Below are 21,914 nucleotides of genomic sequence, written 5' to 3'. Positions count from 1 at the left end.
AGGAATTTGTTTAAAAGGATTAAGGGATACAGTTATCATTACGTCATAATATAACACTGTCAAATATCTGAGCAGAACTCAGCAAGAATTAATGAGGAAATGTCATAATTCACTTGGGAGTCTGTTAGGAAGAAGAAGAATCTCCTCATTGACACAAGGATTAAAATGGAGAGACGAGATTTAGCTTTGGCAACCTTTCCTGTAGCACTCACTGACTCAATAGCCTCATATGGTGAAAAATTGTAAAGCAGAGACCCGAGGCATGGAAAGTAACAGAGACAGAGTGATTCAGTGAAAGTGAATGGCTCTAACCATCACTCAAGGGGGGAGAGCCTTAGAGAGAGAGAGAGAAAAAAAGCAGGGAAAGGACGGAAAGAGGGGGAAATGACTGGCGACTGTGTGGGAAGAGAGACAGAGAGCAAGAGAGAGAGAGAGAGGGGAGGGGCTTAAAAAGTATGAACTTGTGTATGATTTAGCTGCAGGAAGCATTAAGAAGGGAGAAGACTGCAAACAGGACGTGGTAATGCCCACGCTTTTTTTTGGCTTTAATGAGGACAAGTTACTCCAAGACTTATCAGAGGGTGATTTTTTTTGCTTCCACACTTGGTCACACTTTTTCTAGTGCGCTTCTTCAGTCCCGAGAGTCAATAAAATCCGGTCCTGGAACCCGTGGTGTTTTTCCTCTTTCTGCTGTGCGTAATTTGTATCCAGGATCGATCGAAAAAAAAGGCGACAGAGCAACGACACGAGGACGAGAAGTCAAGACACATAGAAAAGTAATTGGTGGAAAATGAAAGGCGTCTTGGATTTCTGCTTGATTTTCCTCACGCTGCACATTCCCGGCGTGCTGTCCTTGTCCACACGTAAGTTGCACACAGATGTCCATCGATGCGCAAAGTTACGATAGTGCTGGGGAAGGCTTTGGGGGGTTTGGCTATATATGTTTGTTATGTTTTATTTTATTTTATTCTAATTTTTAATTTTATTTTTAAATTTCATATTTATGTAGTTTTCGAAAGAAATCAATGCAAACCAAGTGTCACCCAAATATCCCAATGTAAACACCAGCACCATGTGACAGTGTAAGTCCTGCTCCGGTATGTTTGATTCTGGCGATAAATATGTTGTAAAAATAGACTTTTGCTGCTACTACAGTAAAACGTTTTAGAAATGTATTAGGCAAGTTAATATTGGAGTATTACGCTGTAGTAATACAATTTCGAAGGGGGAAAATTCAGTTTTTTTGAGCACAACAGTGTTTTAGTGATACCACGTGGGACACAATTACTTAAGAAGAAATATTAGTCATTGGAAAAAACACACAGAAGGATAAATCTAATAAATATTATGCTCATATCAAGTATAGTTGACCACAAATAGTTTCCATACAAGAAATATTGTATAAACCCCGTATAAGAACATGTAGGAATTGCAGGGGGCTTTCTTTGAATAATACTGTTTTTACAATGTGTTTCCAATCTAAAATAACACCAATTCCACGGATTCTTTCCTAAGTTGCCTTACATAACAGTAGGTCACTTCCTTGGGACACATACTGGATCCACTTTGCTGGCTTTCTGGATACATAAAAAAAAACGAAAAAAGAAAACGGTCACTTTGTCCACTTGACAGCTCATGTTATAGATGGGCTCCTGCTGTAGTAAACTGGTCGTTTCCCTGCAGAGAGAACTCATCTCCCATGAGGCTGATTTTCAACAAGTCAGGCCATAACTCATTAAACACATGGAGAGCATGGGGGCTTTACGAACCGCATCAACACAATGACATCATCTGCTGGGGTTGTGGAGAATGTTAACCACCAGCTTAATGCACAATAATCTAAATAAATCAAAGTTATGTCCATTTCACTCTTTAAGTGGTTGGATTAGTTTTTATGGCGAGCTCGCTGGCAAACAGCAGCTCCACTGTGAGGATCTCCTGCTATTCATCCTGTTTCAAAGGCACTAATAAAAGAAACTACAGTTTTAGGGGCTTAAAGGAGACAATGGGCCCTGATCATAAGCCACCCTGCTGTTTATTATACGACATAATCGGTCATTACCATGTTATTCATTGTAATAATGGACTTTGCTTCCCTTTCACAGACTATGCTGCGGTTTACGAATGCCACCATAGTAAAACAGTTTAAATGTGGATTTTTTTTTGCACTAACATATAATTAGTTTTCATTGCAGCTCATAAACTTTTACATTTTTAGTTTTCTGTGAACAAACAATGAGACGTTTATGTAGGATATTATCATATTTTTTAAAACTTTTTTTTAAAACAGACTTTTAATCAGAAACAAACTTATTCTACCCTATATTTTCCTTTTGTGCGCCCTATTTAAACTAAGATAAGCTAATTTAATCTCTCTCGATAAGACCATCAGTTAAATAACTCAAATGTAAACCTGTAAAAAAACAAAAAACTCAAGAGGAACAAATAACATCCGTTGCTGTTTCCTCGGTCTCTTTACCAACGACGTTGCATGGCTCATTGTCACTAAATGTTGCGTGACTTCTTTCACTTGGCTTGTCCAAGCGGCCCCTCAAAAAGTTCCACATGTACTTCTATTAAGCAGACAGAGAAAAGTATTGGCTGCCTTTCAAGTGTTGCATGAATGAGTGAGAGGAGCTTTTTAATACAAAGAGGAGGTGGCATGTACCTTTGAAGACTGACAGCCTCAATACCGCTTAAGTTCACTGGAGACCTTTCACTCTCGAACAAAAGTTCAAAACTTTTCCTCGGCTGAACTTGCCCCGTAACTTCATCCATCTCCATCGCAGGCTTAAGCTCGTCTCCTGCCCCAATGAGAGCTGTGTTTGGAGTTGCCTCAACCTCTCCAAACAAATAATATTTTACAAACCATTTCCTCCAGTGAGTGTGTCCAAGAGGCAATAAACAGCAGTAATTTCGTCTAGAACCGCCGTGTTTGAAGGAGTGTTAAAGGGGCTTCGCACCCTGCTCAGGGGCAATGTCCTCAGTGCCTGGAATACATAAACACTGATTGTTATTCATATGGATCGCAGTCCACTGTATCCGGTGACAAAGACAACCCAGCCTCTGTGCAAGTGTTTGTTTGTGTTCATTTGTGTGTGCATAAATGTGTGCAAGTGTTGTGTCAGAGCTCAAGATGGGCTTACCATATTAATATTGGAGCGGAGTTACAGTTGATTTCGCTTGTTCAAAGGCGACTCCTCCATAAAAGACCCACAACATTGTCTGTAAGCGCAAGGTGGCTGGCAGCTGAATAGATGTGGCCCCGGGCACAGATTTACAGTGTTCTAACAAAGTATTGATGCTCTCAGTCAGTGTTCCTCGCTCATTCCTTCATAAAAGGTTTTCCACAGTTCCGCGCTTTTCAATACGTTGGACTTTTGGCGTCATTTTTTTTAAACTCTCGTCTCCTCTTGTCTCCTCTCTTCGCTTCCATATCCCCATCTTTTTTTGTTCCTTTATCATTTTGTTCACGTGTAGTGAGATCAAAGCTCCACTGTTTGACTTTCAGTTGTCAGATAAGATAAAGAGATAAACAGCTAAACTCTTTCTTTGACCATTTAGCAGCTTCTTTGCTAAAACAACTAAAAATACAAAAAAAGCAACGAAACTGAACTGCGTCAGTGTTAGCGAATGCAAGTGAGACAGGGAGGGTTAAAAGATCTAACGAAACTGCATTAGCGCATGTCTGTGCTCTTTTTGTCAGATGTTTTATCTCAAAATAGCGCAAACTCTGCATTGCCCAAATAATTTTACATAGAAGCATTTGCACTACATACTACAGCATGAAACTCAGCATGCACAAGCATGCACATTTGCTTGATTGTGAGAGATAATCCAATTCAGACATTTCATCCCTTATTAGTTGCAGATTTTTGTCACAGAATCGTGAAGCAGATGGTTTAGACAGGACACTGGAAAAAAGGATAACTTTAGAGGGTTTTTTCTCAGTAAGATTTTAATTATTGCAACTCTAACGTTCTGTTAGGGGTCTAAATGAGGGCAAAACAAAAGTAATTAGTGTCATGCTATGTTGGCTGTGCTTTTTCTATATTAAAACTTATATTTCAGCAGAAGTGGGTCTCGCAACCTTCAACAATTATATAAAACAAACAGTCCTAAACAGGTACCAAAGCTATAATCTACAGCAGGACAAGGTTGCTTAACGGGCAACAAATATGGCACAAATAAGCAGTTATCTTTTGCTCACTGGTAAATTGTTACATAACAGGCTGGCAAACCTGTGAATCCCAAACATTAACTACATTTCTTCACTAATAGCACTAACTAATCAGTGCAATGCCAGTTGTCCCATTAATGCTGTTAACATTTGGATTATTTTCATTTGGTGGATTTACAGAAAAACAAGCAAATCTGACTCAGAGTTCATTTTCTTCTGAATTTTCTTCAACAAATTTCAAGTAAAGTACAAAAAAAGCCATTTTTCTCAGTGCGGGAATTTGAAATGTGGCTTCACTGAGGATGGTGTGCAGAAATCAGCCACCACAGGCAGAGGGCAAAATCAGATTGGAGCAGGGAGTTGAGCTAGCCAACCATGCAGCAGACAGTGAGCAAACCCACTGTCGCGGTACAGCAAGGGGGCAGCAAACCACCTTCATGACAATGATGTTTCAAATGTGATGCGCTGGGCAGGGCAGCACTGTTGGAACACAAACTAAGGAATGAGGCTGTGGAAGGAGGCTTTGCCCATCGTTTTCCGCTTACACGTAAAATAAGAACAAAAGAATTAATACCTAATTGCCAAAACATAGGATTATAGTGACATACCAAAAAGAGCTGATCTGACTTTTAGAGGAAAATAGGGCATTACACAACTTACAGCAGCTAAAATGCTGGGTAGCCTGTGTTTACGTCATGGAATACAAGGAAGGCTTAAATTTGGCAACTCAGTAGATTTCCACTGCAAACCAGGCACAGGAAACCTTTACAGGTGAATCAGACATGGGACTGGGCTGACTGTGATGTGGTGCCCTGTAGAGTTTACAAGTGACCCTAACATGTAGTGCTACGTAAGGCGACAACGTGAGTTGAAGGTAGAAGATGTGTGGATGACGGCTTCATACTGTGGGAAAGCCTTTTGATAATTCCAGCACAAGTACAACTTCATGAGGCCAATTCAGGGGTTTCAAGAATGAAGACATTGGCCCGCAGCTACATGTGGTGGCCAAACATGAATGCATATGCTGAGACAGGCATGCAAAATCAACCAAGCTACAACCATGGGAGTGTCTAACTCCACCATTGATGAGATTCCATATGGATTTGTGTGTGCCTCAGTGGTCTTACTGTTCACAATAAGTTGATTCAAGCTCAGCCATTGCATTCCATAAATACTGAAACTTATCTTTGCTACTCTTGAACTCCTGTGCTCATGAGCTCAGGGAGCACAGAGTGTAAAAACCTGCACAGGCATGGCATCAAGCATATATTGACGGTGGCACTGTGTAGCATTCTGTTAGGGGTTTCAGTGAGGGGGGAAAAGGCTTGTAGGGTGTACGGTGTGGCTTTGTAGTAAGAGGCTCAGGAAGATGTTGGAGTGGAGCTGTGAAATAAAATTGCCAGGGATTCTGCTAACATGCCTGGCAGCCCCTCATATGCACATTGCAGCAGGACCAGTTTAGCTGTCGATGGAGTCTGACGAGTCAGAACCCATCTGTGGGTGAGGGACTTTATGCTGGAAACAGAATCCGAGTAAAAGAACCAGAGCAGTGTCTCAAGGTGATAAAAACACGTTGACTAATATGTTAGGACATGTCCATGTTATGACCAGAAACAGCATGCCTTCAGCTTACAAGATAAGCACTGCCCTGCTAACAAAGCTCCACTAGAGCCAAGAAACACTAAACCTGAGAGCACGGTGCAGGACTGAGTGGTTCTGGAAAGCAGGGAACAGGAATTTGAAATAGAGCAACATTATCCAGCTGGAGGTGGTGAAAAGCACCAAAGCATTATCAGAAGGTTGAGGGGCCGAGAGCGAAGTCACTAGGCTCCAAAAATGAAAGGGAAGTAGGGCACAAGTCCAGAGCTTTGCTATACTGAAACTGTTAATAAAGGTTCCAGCAGATAATTGGATATTTTGTCTTCAGCTACACTTTAGTACATCTGAAGTGCCCCTTGAACACAGGCAGTAACTTTTTCAAATATTAGCCTAAACTTTAAAACCATTCGAAAGACATACTCCCTCTAATATCCATGTCCTCCCACCCTCCTCCAGATGTAGCAATCATCTACCCTCAGGACCCTGTACTTCGCATTGGGTCTAACCTGACAGCCAGCTGCTGGGTCCACCCCGAACTTGGCGTCCACGCCAGCTCGCTTTTCTGGACACTGAATGGTCAACAGCTGCCCAGCTCCTTCTACAGAGTGCTTAGTCCGACTAACCTCAGTGTGACGCTGGCAGGACTCAATGCCTCCAAGCAAACATCTGGTGACAACCTTGTCTGTCACAATCACAAGGGACACATACTGGCTGGCTCCTGTCTCTATGTTGGCAGTAAGTTGAAGTATAAAATGTATAACTTTAAAATAATCTTAATCCTCTGACGATTCTCTGCATTTGCTTCTCTGCTTCGCTACGAGGAAATGTTACATAAATGTATAAGTGCAGGCGAGGACTTAGAGGAGCAATACACCAAAGAGATGAATGGAATGAAAAGGAAATGGGAGTAAAAGGAAACAGCAACCAAGTAGTGGGCAGATTTTTAAGTGTCCCTGCACATTTGTAGCTGTATTTTATGTTTAGTGTTCCTGCCTTCAGGCCCAGCGAGAGGCCTCTATTGCCCGACGCTTTAACCACCTGTGTGGTCCATTACTCGCACTATCACTCATAAAGTATGGGCCTGACGTTTTACACACGCACAAACACACATGTCTGTACTTCTAAAGTTTTGAGACGTACTGTTTTTCTTTTTTTTATCGGTACAGTAAACTTTATAGAACTTACTGATTTGGGGCTTATGACAACCCTAATATGGCGTGTTCCTGTTTGCTCTGAAACAGTATGAGACTATGAAAAATGGGCTTATTTTTCTAGTCAGAATACAAGTAGACATATATAAGGACTTGAATAGTGACAGTTAAATAGCAATAATCTCACTAACAGGGTGGCAAGACTTAGTAATGCTATCCATGTTAGTATGGCAGGGAACTGGCAGGTGTTGGTCCTGGAAAAAACATACGCTCATCGGCCACTTTGCTAGGTATACCCATTCATCTAATCAGCCAATCATATGGCAGCAACTCATTAGGCATGCAGACACGGTCAGCACAACTTGCTGAGAAGAAGGTGACTTTAAATGTGACGTGGCTGTTGGTTGCAGAGCATTTTAAAATTACTAATCTACTGGGACACAAGCTCCTCTAGGTTTACAGAGAATGGTCTGAAAAAGAGAAATGAATGACATTTCTCTGGGGGAAAAAGCCTCGTTGATGTCAAATGTCAGAGGAGAATGGCCATACTGTAACAATGTAACTCAAATAACAACTTATTGCAGCGAGGTATGAAAAAGAGCATCTTGGATCACACAGCATGTCCAACATTAAAGCAGATGGGCTACAGCGGCAAAAGACCGCACCAGGTGCCACTTTTGTCAACTAAGAACAGGAAACTGAACCTACAATTCACACGGCTCACTAAAATTGGACATAAACAACTGGAAAAATGTTGTCTGGTCTGATGAGTTTCTGCTGCAAGATTCACATGGTAGGTTCAGAACATCAAAGCATGGATCCGTCCTGCTTTGTATCAGTGGTTCAGTCTGCTGGCAGTGGTGGTGTAATTGTGTGGGGGATATTTTCTTAGAGCACTCCGGATCCCAAAGCACCAAACGAGCATCGTTTAAACATCACAGCCCCCGCCGAGTGTAGTTGCTGACCACCATCCTCTGATGATGGATGTTCTCAGCAGGATTACATACCATGTCACAAAGCTCAAATAATCTCTCTAAATAATGTACTTCAATGACCTCCACAGTCACTAAATCTAAACCCAATAGATCACTTCTGGGATGTAAAGAAACAGGAGATTCACATCGAGGATGTGCAGCAACTGGGTGAAGCTCTCGTGTCCACAGGGGCTAAAAACTGGGGAATGTTTCCAGCACTTTGTTGAATCTGTGCCATGAAGCATTACGACAGTTCTGAAGGTAAAGGGGGCCTAGCCAGTACTAGCAAAGTGTACCTAATAAAGTGTCCAGTGAGTATAGCCTGTGTACTTTATGTTTGGATTTAGAAACATAGTGACAGATAAGTGAAGAAGCCAAATTATATAAATCACTTAACTTGGTGTTGATAATAATGTTCTACATCATTTAAGTCTTTAAAATGCGATCAGTGTTCATTACCTTTTGTATTCTTTGGTCTTTTTTCATTACAGTAAGTTTAAAGAGCTTTTACTACTATTATTAACCGTGATGAGAATGCTTACTAGAACTGCAAGAACACAAAACCATAAACACGCTCTCTCTAACACACACACAGAAAGATGCAATCAACAAGATCTTCATCTCTGTGAAGCACCTTGTGTTCTGAGAGATGAACATGCACATACACACGCCAATAACAAAAACCCCCAAAACAACAGCTATTTATCACTTTGTACCCTCACTCATCTTTTCTCCTTTGCCATGTTTTTTCTCTTCTCTTTTCTCTTCACAAATTTCCCCCACCCTCTGTCTTCGTCCTACTCTCTGTCCATCTTCACCCCATTGTCTCCCAGTGCCTCCAGTGAAGCCAGTCAATCTGACCTGTTGGTCCAGGAACACCAAAGACCTGACTTGTAGCTGGGCCCCAGGGGGAAAAGGAGAGACTAATATCAGCACGCAGTACAAGCTCAAGTATAAACTCAGGTATGCACACACGCACTGCAGCTTAACTTTTACAAGTGACTCAATTCACTGTTTTTTAAATGATCTAAATCAATTACACTGCTATCTACACATTACCTACACACACACAGCTTTGCACGAGAATGCAAACATCTGAATCATTCGGACTGCAAATTAAGCACACTTTATCCTGCCAGCTCCCTAATACACAGTTTGTGTAGTATCCAAATGAACCCATGTGAGAACAGTTAGCTGGTGGCTATCATGTGTCACTCTAGAAAGCCGACACCCATTTTCCTAAACCAAAGGGAGTAGTTCCATTAGTAAGAACACATCTGTGACAGATAATCTCTGCTTGTGTGCTATATGTGAGAATTTCCAGCTTTGGACAAGCAGATAGTTACTGTTCATTACATCACTGTTCTAAATGTTGTAATCAGATTGCAGTTACTAATCAGACAATTTTGTCTTGACTTAACCGACATAGTTACTTCGGTTTGCACGATTCATGGATAGAAAAAATCAATGATCGAAGGGGCAATGATCAACTAAGGGACAAGAAATGGAAAAACAGGAATCCACCACTGCAAACCCACCATCAAACCTCTAAGCCTCAGAGCAACAACAGCAACACCCCAAACCAGTGTGAATGAGGCAACCTGAACAAGACAGCCAAAGCTTCACTTTTCACACAAAGCAAAAGCAGAAAAGGAATAACTTTCACAGCAATAGATTCTTCCAATATTGTCCGAGCAACCTAAACCATTTTTAAAAAAGTCTTTCAGTAGTTGTACAGTTGGTCTTATAGTGGACCTATCAACGCCATGCTGGGAAAAAAAGAAAGCCTTTCACACAGAAAGTTGATTCTTATCATCTGGATGCAGCATTTTCACTCATCCAAGCGATTTCTTTAGTCTTAGAGACTGAAGAATTCACTTGGATGAGTGATGAAAGATTTTTCCCACTAAAAACATTGCATCCAGATGAACACAATCAACTCTCTGGGATTTCCTTAACTGGATTGTTAAGCAAGCATCGAGACCTTTCATGCTTACTTACTACTATTGTGCTATGACTGTCCAGTTGGCACAGAGGGCTTTTGGCCAGTTAGTAACATTTCTCAGTAGCCTAACTTAATGGATGAAGTGAAACACAAAATAAAACATGAAAATGCAGCCAAGGTTTTAAACGAGTAAGCCCACCGCGAATGTTTTCAGTTAAAATCAGATTTTTTTTCAGAAGATTTTTTTTTGTTTTCTTTTACAATACTGACATTCCTTAGAAAATCCCATGAAAGAAGTCTAAGTGGAGGTGGAAACAAATCCAAATACCACTGGATTTATTTTCAAGAACAATAACACACATGATACCCAGAGTGAACGCTGTTCAATAATAGTAGTGTCATGAGACGATGGTTCAATGTGGAAGCAACCACGTCATGGAATAAATTGTGTTTTAGAAGGATCATTATTGAATGCTGTGTGGAGTTCAGTATTTTTTGTTTTTCTTTCAGATGGTATGGGACAGAGAAAGAGTGTGCAGATTACACTCACACACAGCCGTACTCCTGCAGCATCACCCAGGACCTGCACCTCTTCACACCTTACGAGATCTGGGTGGAGGCCTCAAACCAGCTAGGCTGGGCTACCTCTGATGTCATCACCCTTGACATCCTAGACGTGGGTGAGTGTGAGAAGAAGTTCGCTTTGACCCTTGTGCTTCATCTGCTGCTCTGAGAGCCTTGATCTCAGTGTCGATGAGGCCTCTGGCTGTAATCTAGGATGATTTGCAGCAACCTTTTAGGCTTGTTAGCCTTCAGAAGGAAAAAATGTCTACCTGATCTTTCATCCAATCTGCCAGAGGTTCAACCACTGAGTGAATTTCCTTGTGCTAATTCACTATTTGAACATTCACAGCAAAACCAAGATTAAACATGAGAAAATAACTGATTCAAAACATTAAAGATGAAACACTGTAATTTTTACAAATAGAACAAGACCAACAGCAAACTTTGAGAAAACACTTTACCTGACGCTGGACGCCATGATGTTTTCTAACAAAATTAGCCAATTCTAGTACCGCCAATTTGTCCAGGCTAGTTTAAAGTCATACTCCCACAGTTATGGAAATACAGCCTTTATCTTTCTTACTGAGAGTGACAAGAAACTATCTAGATCACCTTTTAAAACATACCTTCAAGCGCTACTAAAATGCATCGCATTTGTTTAAAACATAGTGTAACAACACCAATTTGTGGTTTTACAGGAGGTTATTTGCCAAAACTTTTCTTAGCCAGCAGCAGTTACTTCAAGTCTGCGCAAAGCCAGGATACCTAATGAATTTGTCTGTTTCTAGTCTTATCTCAAACTAAGCTGAAAGTCTCAGTTGCTTCATACTGATGTGAGGAATATGAGAGTGCTTTCTAATCCAACAGGAAGGTAAAGAAGATGTCAAAAAATAAAATGCCGTATTTTTCGTAGAGAGCGATTTTCACTCTAATTTATCACCATTATGTCAAATTTCATTGCCACATTTTATTAAGGCATTTCTTAAAGTGTAAATATCATATACACTATACTCGGTTCAGCTTTATACAATATACACACTACATAGTATAGAAGATACTATCAGATGGTTTTGGGGGGGGGGAATTTTTAAATAATGTTAAAGCTCCTCAGTGAGACTAAGCCGTGGATTCTTTGCCAGGTTCATCATCTCAAGACTCCTTTTCGATTTATCTTGTGGCCCCCAAGTCAGTACCTGTGATTGAAACAACTTTTATTTCCACAGACAGGTCATTGGCTTGACTTCTGTGAATTCTGCCTTTTAAAGAAAGTTGTTCACAAGCACTGATAGAAACTGAGGGGCAATTCCTTTTAAAGCTTTGTTATGCCTAGCTTAGTGCGGTTTAAGCCAACGGAGCATACATCATTATCCTCAACACTCACTCACACATACAGACACACACACATGCACACATTCAGTCACATGCATGCTGACACCTGGATAGGCAAAGTTGTGTGATGACTGGAAACGCCCTCCCTTTTGATGAGCTTGTTTTCTTTTTACTCATGCTCACTGGACACACACACACACACAAATGAGGAAAAACACACATGTACACCACCTTATAACCCGCTTTTATCTAGTTTAGGAATGTTCCTGGCTGATCCTTGGGACTAATCCTGTCTCTGAGGCGGCCGTAGATGCCCGAGGCTTGAAAAGTTTGGGCTTTGAGGCTTTATGACATGGACCGGAAATAATACAACCTGATTAGCTAAGAACTCTTCACCTGGTTTACTCCTGACGTATTCCTAACAATATACTGGAAGAAGCCCATATGGAGTTTCGAAGGTGAACACGTCATTGGCAAGGAAACAAGTGTCCATCAAGTTGTAATCCCTTTCTTCTTCCTAATGTATGCATGCACGCACCTGTTTACACACCCTGAGGGCTGGGCAGGTCCTGGTAACAGTATAGAGACAGAGGCAGAGAGAGTGGGAGGTTTCTGCACTGGCCTCACTTTTTCATTCAAGTAGTTACCACAACAGCAGCAGCGTGTCATGAAACACAGCAACCAACCACACCTGCATCGGGGTGCCGTGACTCACTGGAGTATACGGTCATGTCTGATCAGCTATGAAGGCGAGGCGGAAACACCTACAGTTTCCCCTGCATTTCTTACTCACAGGGAATCCTCTGAACAGAGGCTAGAGGAAACTTGTATCGCTGACTCTGAAATGATGACGTGTTAAGGAAAGGCATATGTTAATGATGATTCATCCGTAATCTGTCACGTCTCATTGACTTTTACTGCCAAATGCATATAATGCTCAGGGTAACACATTTGCTGTTGACTGAGAACAATACCATTACTATGTATTACTTTTTATATATATATATATATATATATATATATATATATATATATATATATATTAGAGGTGGGAATCACCATACATCCCACGATACGATATTATCACAATACTTAACGCACGATACGATATTATTGCAATTTTTAAAAATATTTTGCAATATTCAGATTCTGTACATAAAGGTAAACTTTATCAATATTCATTTTATCTAATATCAAAGTCTCACACTCAGTCTTTCTCTCATTTCAGTCAGTTTTATTGTTGACAAACTTGAATGGTTTGTATTACAGTCTAGTCCAACTTAACTGAATGCAACCATCTGGTACAATTATAGCTATTCTGAACTATGCAATTTATGAAAACTATGCAGCCCATTCAGCAACTGAAGAATTTGAAAGTAAATTAAAAGAAAATATAATTTTACATGAAATAAAAAAGTTTTAAACGTAATTAAAATAAAACTTGTCTTAAATTAAAATAAGTAAACTGTCATGTTTATTGCTGCCAAAAAAAAGTTAAACACATTTGGACAGTGAAGGAATGTCAGGATTCTTGCTCAGAAAAAGGAGCTGATCAACATGCATCAACAAGTCAGAGCATGTTCCAGTCCACAAAAACTTTTTGTGTAACAAAATATCGATTTCTGCTGTCCCTGTATCGATACATTATTAGCAAACAAAATATCACGATACTACACAGTATCGATTTTTTCCCCCACCCCTAATATATATATATATATATATATATATATATATATATATATATATAAGCATTTTCTTCTAACAATTTGACACTTTTCTATCATTCTGCTATTGCCCCAGTGTGTTTTATCTGTTAATACTGGAACATTTGTCTTTCTTTTTTAAATAGATCTTAAAAAGAGTTTTTAAATTAACAATAGTTTACTGTCATAACTTTAAATTATGCTCAATTCTAGCATCTTGAACAAAGATGCTGTGTTATACATATTCATATATTCAATATATATTCTGTTATTTTAAAGCCTCGAGTCTTGCGAGCCCTGCTTTTTGCCACATGCCTAACAATCACAGTGTGAGGAAACAGGAACACTCTTTTCTAGAAGTTTAACACGGGACAAAGAAATTGTCTCTGTTGATTTTTAAGTTGTTACCTTTATTGAGTAAATCAAATGGAAATGACTTAGTGGATAGAAGAACACGATTCAAAAGAAAGAAAATGATCTCCTTGGTCCTTATTATTATGTAACTGGAAAAAAGAAATCTCACATTTCAAGAAAATGAAACAAAAACCCATGTCGAATGTTGGTTTTGCATCATGAAAGAGATACATTTGTTATCAACCGTGGCATAAAATCAATTATTTCAGTTAAAACACTGCAACAAATTGGTGTAAAATTACAGCAATGTACCGTTTTTTGGTGAATGCAGCTGAATACTGTAACTTCTGATGCCTTTGAGGAAAAGAAGTTAAGAGCAAGCTACTGCACATAATGAAATATTTTTCTTTGGCAAGCGCAAGAACTTATGGGAATATGAATGTTTACATTCAAATAATTATTTTACACATGTTCTCGTGTTTATTTCCGTTGTGCTGCAATTAGTCTGTTTGACTGCTGTGGATGTTCTGTGTGGTTTCATGGTTTGGTCAAGACCCCTATAGTTGCATATAGCCTGCGTGCATCTTCAGTGTCTTGAATACGCCTATAAACTGTTCTTATAGTTGTGGACATATGAGCCAGAAGAAAAATGATATATGGAAAAAAGCACTGGGCCATCTTTGAATGCAGGTATTTTGAGTCCCTTTGCCAAAGGTGGATAAAATCAAGTGCCCAGGACTTGTGTCCGTAGGACATGCAGTTACATTTACAGTGTAATGATATCCAGAAAGCAGTGAATCTTATATGAAATACAGGTTTAAAAATATTATGTACAGTAAGAAACTGTTGCAGAGTACAGAAGGTAGACTTTAACAGTAAAGCTTCCTGTACAAAAGGAAGTATTTTTTACAGTGTACTTTAACAAAACCTATGTTTCTATCTGCAGATAAGATAAGATAAGATAAGATAAGATAAACTTTATTAATCCCTCGGGTGGGTTCCTCTGGGAAATTTGTTAGCAGATGTCATTGGCTATAATTGCATTGAGCCCTATGTGTGTCCACGAAAATATTAGTATTCTCATTTTACTCTTAGGTTTACTGTTTAATCTCTCTCCAAGAAGAAAAAAGCCTCTTGTGTCAACTCCCATTTTTTCCTGTACTGAATCTTTCCCATCTTCTTCTTCTTCTTCCCTCTGATCAGATTGTTTATTTACTAGCTATTCAATGATGGCATTCTGAAAAAAAAGGAGCTGAAGTAGATACTGAAATGATCTCAAAAGTTAATATAATGCTCAGTCACCACATGTTTGTTTGCCGAAAAGATAATTGTTGTCAGATGAACATGCCTCTTCCAGCTCACACAAGTCAACTCTGCAAAACTAAAAGGCGCCTAGAGACCTCAAACCTCCGGCAACACTGAGCAATCTTTCAATGTGTTGTTACACATGAAGACATCACTCCTACTGCTTAAAATTGAAATTGAATGGATTGCTTGGTCGTGTAAACATAAGGAAGTAGAGAAAAGGCCCTAAGCAAAGAGTTTTGTTGTTGTAATACGCTTTGTTTTACTAGAAAAAAATGCTTGTGACATTAATGTTTTAATTCAGATTAGTGGTTCAAATCAACCTCTAGTCAGCCACAGCATCTGTTAGAGCTATTTGATAAAAATCAAGGCAGTATTTGCCTCTCTCGCAGAGCAGACTATTTCCTATCTGTGCTTGATTTCTTTATAACACATACATTAGTAATACAGGCAACAGCTTACAGCAGGGAATCAAATGTATGAGTCGGGTAATCTCTCATGAACAGCTATTAACTGTTGGTTAAGACACAAAAAGATGGAGCCATTACATCCATGCGTTCTGTTTCTGTCTTCCTGCACTTTCTGTATGTTTGCCACTATCAAAGTAACGGATAAACATGCCACTGATCAGACGTTTTGTGTGCAGATGTTGAACCAGTTTCCAACTGCACTATAGGACCTAAATATATTCACTATGTTTTTCATTATCAGTTCTGCATGTGATGCTTAATGTCCTGATGCCATTCCTCCTTCTCCAGTGACCACAGACCCTCCATCAGGTGTGACCGTCAGTCGCGTCGGGCAGTTGGAGGACCAGCTGAGTGTTCGCTGGGAGGCCCCGCCTGCTCTCAAAGACTTCCTGTTTCAGGCCAAATACCAAATCCGCTACAGGCTGGAGGACAGCCAAGACTGGAAGGTAGAGGACAAGAATCCATAGCTATAAGGATGCAAATCTGTTCTCTTTGTCTTTTTCTGTATAACAGCAGCACTGTCCCAGCTGTTTCTCATCCTTGTGCTGTAATCACCTCTGATGTAGCCTGATTGAGGCCTCCTCTGCCAGATGAGTTAATAGTTGGGCTGGTCAAAAATTTTCATTAGTCATAAATCTAGAAGCTACAGCCCAAAGCCACTGTATGTGTAACTCCGCACGAGCCTTTAATGAATGAAAAACACAGTGTAAAACCTTAAGACGCGCAGATGGTGCTTCCCAGAAATCATTTTCCTCTGGGTAAGAGTGAAGATTCTCCTGTAATTAAGGGGGAATTACACCGATGTAATATAAGCAAGTCTTGACTCGCAAAGTGGAAAAAGAAAAGGCGGGGAGTGGAGCAAGGCGGAGGAGGGATGATATGATTTTGAAGGAGGAGAGCTGGAGACTCGACACAGAGTGGTGTTAAAGGGTCGATGGTGAAAACAAAGCACCATTTCCCTCTGAACCAGCCCTAATCATGAGGTCATGCTGAGGAATGGAGGGATACATCTCAGCTGTTAATGTCTTCAATATGTCTGTAAGACGCTCAGCTGTAACTTCTGCCTGTTTGGCTCCCCCACATCACATCATTAGACTTTTGATGCCAGTAATTTCCATGTTCTGTTTTTTGTTTGAGTCCTTTTTAACAAGTGTTTATAGACTGATGCCAGAGAGAAAGTGAGGATTATTAGACAAGATTATTAATTGCAGCATGTGCGCCTTTCTTCTTCTCTATTTGCCTGTCTTCAGTTATGCTGCTTGCATGAGTACCTGTAAGCGCTGCTGTGTGTGTGTCCCAGCATATCCAGCTCTGTAATAAATAATAGAGAACAGATTTTACCCAGCAGGCACGGTTACATTAAAATAGTTTCATAAACATGATCAGCAGCCACCAAACAATGTGAGGTTCATGCATGTTTGGGTCTGTACATGGTTTGCGGTTGTGTTTTCTGCATCTTGATTCGGTCCTGTGTTTTAGTTTTTGCCCATTGGTATTTAATACTGTGGTCAGACCTCCAGCGCTCAGCGCTTTTGTGTTTGTGTCTTTGATTTGTCGTGTAGGTGATGGAGGATGTTGGGAATCAGACCTCTTGTAGACTGGCTGGACTGAGACCTGGAACGGTATATTTCGTCCAGGTACGTTGGATATGTCTCGATGTGTAATGATTAAGTACTTCAGAGTAGCTTTCAGCCTTTCTAATGATGTATTTTCTCCAGGTTCGATGTAATCCCGTGGGCATTTACGGTTCTCGCAAGGCTGGCATCTGGAGTGAGTGGAGCCACCCGACTGCTGCTTCCACACCCCACAGTGGTGAGCACACACTCGTACACAGTCAGAAGGGCACTCAGAAGTCATTTTTTGTCCATTATTGAGGTTTTTAAGAGTGTTTTAAAGCATCATGGTGCATATCCCACAGATCGCTCCTGCAGTTGAAAACTGGCAGCCTCAATGTCTCAGTGGTACTGTTTTATACACTTCTTGGTCAGTCTTCCAGGTTGTTTTTTATAGCACTGGCAGTTTTACTTATGTTAGACAAATCCAGTCAAAGACAATAAAAAATAATAGCCTAACCATCAATGTAACATAATGCAATCTTTTCCCAACCTGACATTACAAAATCAAACCAGACTTTGATAATGTTTTACTTGCAATAGGTTGTAAAATAAACAATTTCAGGACCAACAAAAAAATTCAAAAAACATTACTCATGTTCACAAAGTAGTGAGCACTTGTGGTTGTTTCTTCCCCAGACATAACTGCTGTGCAAAATGTTATCATAACTGATCGGAATAAAGACCACAACTATGAAAACAAAACCCAGTTCATAAAACCTTGATTTTTTTTTTTCCCCATTTTCTGGAAGGGTTTCTGCAAGGGCAAGCTGAAAAAGCACAAATCGGGGAGGGGGGTTTAATTCTGTTTCCCTTTCTCTCCTCAAAGTCTTTTCAGTCACTCATCTGTCTTTTTTTAAAAGTCTTTGACAGTGAAAATTGCATTTGCTTGAGTACTGCTCTGCAGATTCTTAACATACTGGAGGATTACTTGCTTATTTCACTTTGCCATTATAACTACTTTAAACTTTCAGCCCCAAATTTGAGCCAGGTGAAAACTCTGCCTTGGTGTTTTGCATGGCATAAGCCCAGAATATACAGTTAGTCACTAACTGTTAGTGTATAACCTCAAAATTCAAACTGTGCAAACCATTTACCATTTACCATACCAGCGCCACAGCTACAATAACAGAATCAGCAGCAGCTCCTTACTTTGCTGCACGCACAGTACGACCTTTCCATGTTTGATGTTTTCTGCATGTGTTTTGATCATTTGAGGTTCAATTATTCCCTTTTAAATAAGTCATCTTCTTGAGAAGTTGAATCACTGCTGCTTTTTTGATTTGTTCAGGTGCATCCAGTTGAATTCAAATTGATATAAGGAGATGTTAAATAAACTGTATGGCTGATTTATGACTTCTAGACGGGATAAAGTATAAAAGTAAAAATTTGGTGAATGAGTCTCATCAGCATCATCAGCTTGAATTCAAATTGTTATCTGCTGCCCTTCATGTAACTTAACACTGACCCTGCGTTACTGTAACTTCATAGCATGCAAACTAACCAGTTTAGCCTCTATTAAACTGTACTGAATTTCTTAACGTAATATTTTTAATGCAAATGTTGAATAACACAAAATCCTGCTTCATTTTGTTTAGAAATAGATTTCACATCATGAAAAAAGATAGCTCTAAAATAAATTAGGACATTAAAAGTATAATACTTGCTGAAAAGTCCTTATCTTCCTGTCCTTGGGAAATACATTAAGCGTCCAAGCATGAGATGCTGCACAGAAACACCTGCGCTGACTCAAAAGTTACATCTTTATGCTAGCTCCCCCTCTGCAGTGCTAGCTAGATGCTAAAGTACCGCAGACGCAACATTGACACCTCAGGTGAACACAACACAGGAATTACAAGGAAAAACTGATTTGAGGGTGAAGTGGGGTGTGGGATCTCGTGTCCACGCTGGCAGCTGAAAGCAATGCCAGACTGCAACACAGAAATTTAACTCCCTCGGCATTATGTATCAGCCTAATCTTCAGATTTGATTACTCATTTATTAAAAGTGCCAGAATGCTGTTCCAGATCAATCCCACCCACTTTAATCCTTTACTTTAGGGCAAGCCAACCCTGTGACTGAGGAACTGCTATCCAATGAGTGTAAAGTGTCTCTTGACATCCAAGGGGTTTTTATCCAATGTGCAATGTCCTGATAAGAGTCTATACCAGGGGTGGGCAATCTCAGTCCACGAGGGCAGGTGTCCCTGCAGGTTTTAGATCTCACCTTGGGTCAACACACCTAAATCACATGATTAGTTCATTACCAGGCCTCTGGAGAACTTCAGGACATGTTGAGGAGCTAATTTAGCCATTTAAATCTGCCGTGTTGGTTCGAGGACACATCTAAAACCTGCAGGGACACCGGCCCTCGTGGACTGAGATTGCCCACCCCTGGTCTATACTAAAGTTTTGTCAGATGGTAAATGGACTGGTACTTAATATAGGGCTTTTCGACTCAATTTGAGTACTCAAAGCACTTTCTTATTACAAGCTTCATTCACACACACACTCCTTTTCTATGCCTAATACCTTTTTACTGGTTTCTCCTCCCTGCAGAGAGAATGATGTCAGGCTCCTGCGACTCAAAATCCAGCGGAGACTCCAACTCCACCTTGCGCAGGGAGCTGAAGCAGTTCTTCGGCTGGGTGCGGAAACACGCCTACGGTTGTAGCAGCATGTCCATGAAGTTGTATGACCAATGGAGAGTGCTGATGCAGAAATCCCACAAAGTTCGCAACCAGGTAGGTAAGCATCATCATTCCAATCAAATCACAAACATGCACGCGTACACATGCTGCTCACACAAATACATGGAAATCTAAAACTGTTTTATAAACGCTGATTTTTTTTGCAGGTTCTCCAAGGGGATAAATCATAGCACACGCTGTCTTTACAAGCAGAAAACAAATCAAGAAAAGAACTGAGTGAATGTGATTCGTTATTATGTGTGTATATGAGATAAAGAGAGTGTATTCATATATCAGAATTATAAAGACAGTTTGCTCCGGACATTTTTTGTACGGCTACCAGCTGTGGCCACAAGAGGACATCCGAAGAAAAAGTGGGATATTCTTCCTTTATGTAACTTTTTGAGTCAACGTAAGGAAGGTGAACTCATCACAGACATGCTGGTATCACAAGAGGCACCATTTGGACTACCTTCTTTCAAAAATGACACATTTGCATGAATAACCTGGATTATAGTAAAGACTTTTGTATTTGTGTGCAAAAAGGCAATCAGATCAGAAGTATTCAGTTACATTTTGGACTTCTTTTTTTTCCCTGTGGATCCAAAGCACCATCTAGTGGCGGTTCAGCCTCAATGGATACTCCCACCTCTGCCTTCACCGTGGCCCCCATGTAAAAGGCAAAAGTAAATTATCATACAGTATTTCTAATTTCTTCTTTGTTATATAGCTGGATACTATACCAAACTGGTTCACTCAGGATTCTTCTGTTTCTGAGTGTCAGTAAGTGACTGATGACGTGATGGTGTTTGTGTACGGAAGCATTTCTCTGCCTTTTATTTTTGTACTAAATTGTACCAGCATATTTAAAGTATAAAGCTATGTTTTAATTCTTAAATTATGTTTAGTTAGTAAAGACTGTACAATGACTGAAGTTGTTATCACTCTGATGCTGTTCTATAAAATGATGTCAGAAACCCAGGGTTTGGAAAATAGTTATCTGCACACCAGAGTAACTGGCACTGAAAAACACAACTCTGCACCTTATCAGATGACCAAAATGCAAATGGCAATTAAGGTGGATAAAAAACAAAACAAAGCAATAGACATCATATGGATTCTTAATAACATATCATGTTGACTCCACAGTGCATAAGAGGTGAAAATGGAGCTGACCCAAAGTACTTCAAAGCGGAGGCAGATGGACTGACGGGAATACAGAATATTAGTCAAGAGCGGCTCAGTGTCATCTTCGCCTTGTGCGAAGGTCCTAGTTTCTAATCCACTAGCCAGCTTGGGCCCTTGTCTGTTTTTGCATGCTCTCCTAGTGCCTGTATGGCTGCTCTCCAGTTTGTCTTTCAGTGCCTTTGGACTTCCCAAAGTCCAAAGGCATACATTTTAGAAATGGTGAGTCTAAATTTATGCACTGCAGTGCATAAATGTGGGACTTTCTCTATGTGCTCTTTTACAAACCTGCAACCTATTCAGAGTGTACCCAGCCTCCTGCCCTGCTGGTATAGACTCCAGCCCCCACAGGCCTAGATAGAAAATGGATGGGTGGATTGTATTAGGAAAGTTATACAAAGCAAATCACAATTAAAAATATATATATATAAAATATATAATCTGGTGCAAGTAAGAACAAAACCAGACTGAAAAAAACTATGAAAGGTGTTTAAATTAATTAAAAATAAATTAAAAGTGGGTATACGTGGTCCCTTGTTTATCGCGGGAATTATACGTTCCAAAAATAACCCGCGATAGGTGAAATCCGCGAAGTAGCCAACTTTATTTTTTACAATTATTATAGATGTTTTAAGGCTGCAAAACCCCTCACTACACACTTTATACACTTTTCTCAGACAGGCATGAACATTTTTACACTTTTCTCTCTTATTTAAACTCTCTCAAAGATCAAACATTCGTAGAAAAATAAGTCCAGTATTATAGAATGAAACCAAAAGCGCCCGCGGTTGCCTTTGACGGTGCAAAACGTTTCGTCAAAATTGTTGTGTGTGTTGGGGAGAAAACTTCCAAA

At 40.0% G+C, this 21,914-nt stretch overlaps 1 protein-coding gene across 2 annotated transcripts; it reads left to right on the top strand.

Moving 5' to 3' along the window:
* The first annotated feature begins 448 nt into the window (after positions 1-448).
* crlf1a (cytokine receptor-like factor 1a) lies at positions 449-20,851 on the top strand. 2 transcript variants are annotated; one of them, XM_006798385.2, is made up of 9 exons: positions 449-863; positions 6,236-6,514; positions 8,738-8,867; positions 10,360-10,529; positions 15,863-16,020; positions 17,137-17,211; positions 17,293-17,386; positions 19,746-19,930; positions 20,044-20,851. In XM_006798385.2, exons 1-9 carry the CDS (start codon positions 791-793, stop codon positions 20,065-20,067), a joined length of 1,188 nt encoding a protein of 395 aa, XP_006798448.1. In that variant the 5' UTR covers positions 449-790; the 3' UTR covers positions 20,068-20,851. The 2 variants fall into 2 exon arrangements, with proteins under 2 accessions (XP_006798448.1, XP_006798449.1); XM_006798386.2 differs by having other exon boundaries at positions 19,746-19,934.
* Positions 20,852-21,914: the final 1,063 nt, after the last annotated feature.

Source organism: Neolamprologus brichardi, chromosome 19 (genome assembly GCF_056152115.1).
Source record: "Neolamprologus brichardi isolate AB-2024 chromosome 19, ASM5615211v1, whole genome shotgun sequence".
Taxonomy (NCBI): Eukaryota; Metazoa; Chordata; class Actinopteri; order Cichliformes; family Cichlidae; genus Neolamprologus; species Neolamprologus brichardi.
The sequence above is the reverse complement of the archived record's forward strand: the minus strand, read 5'-3'. Positions and strand labels throughout refer to the sequence as shown.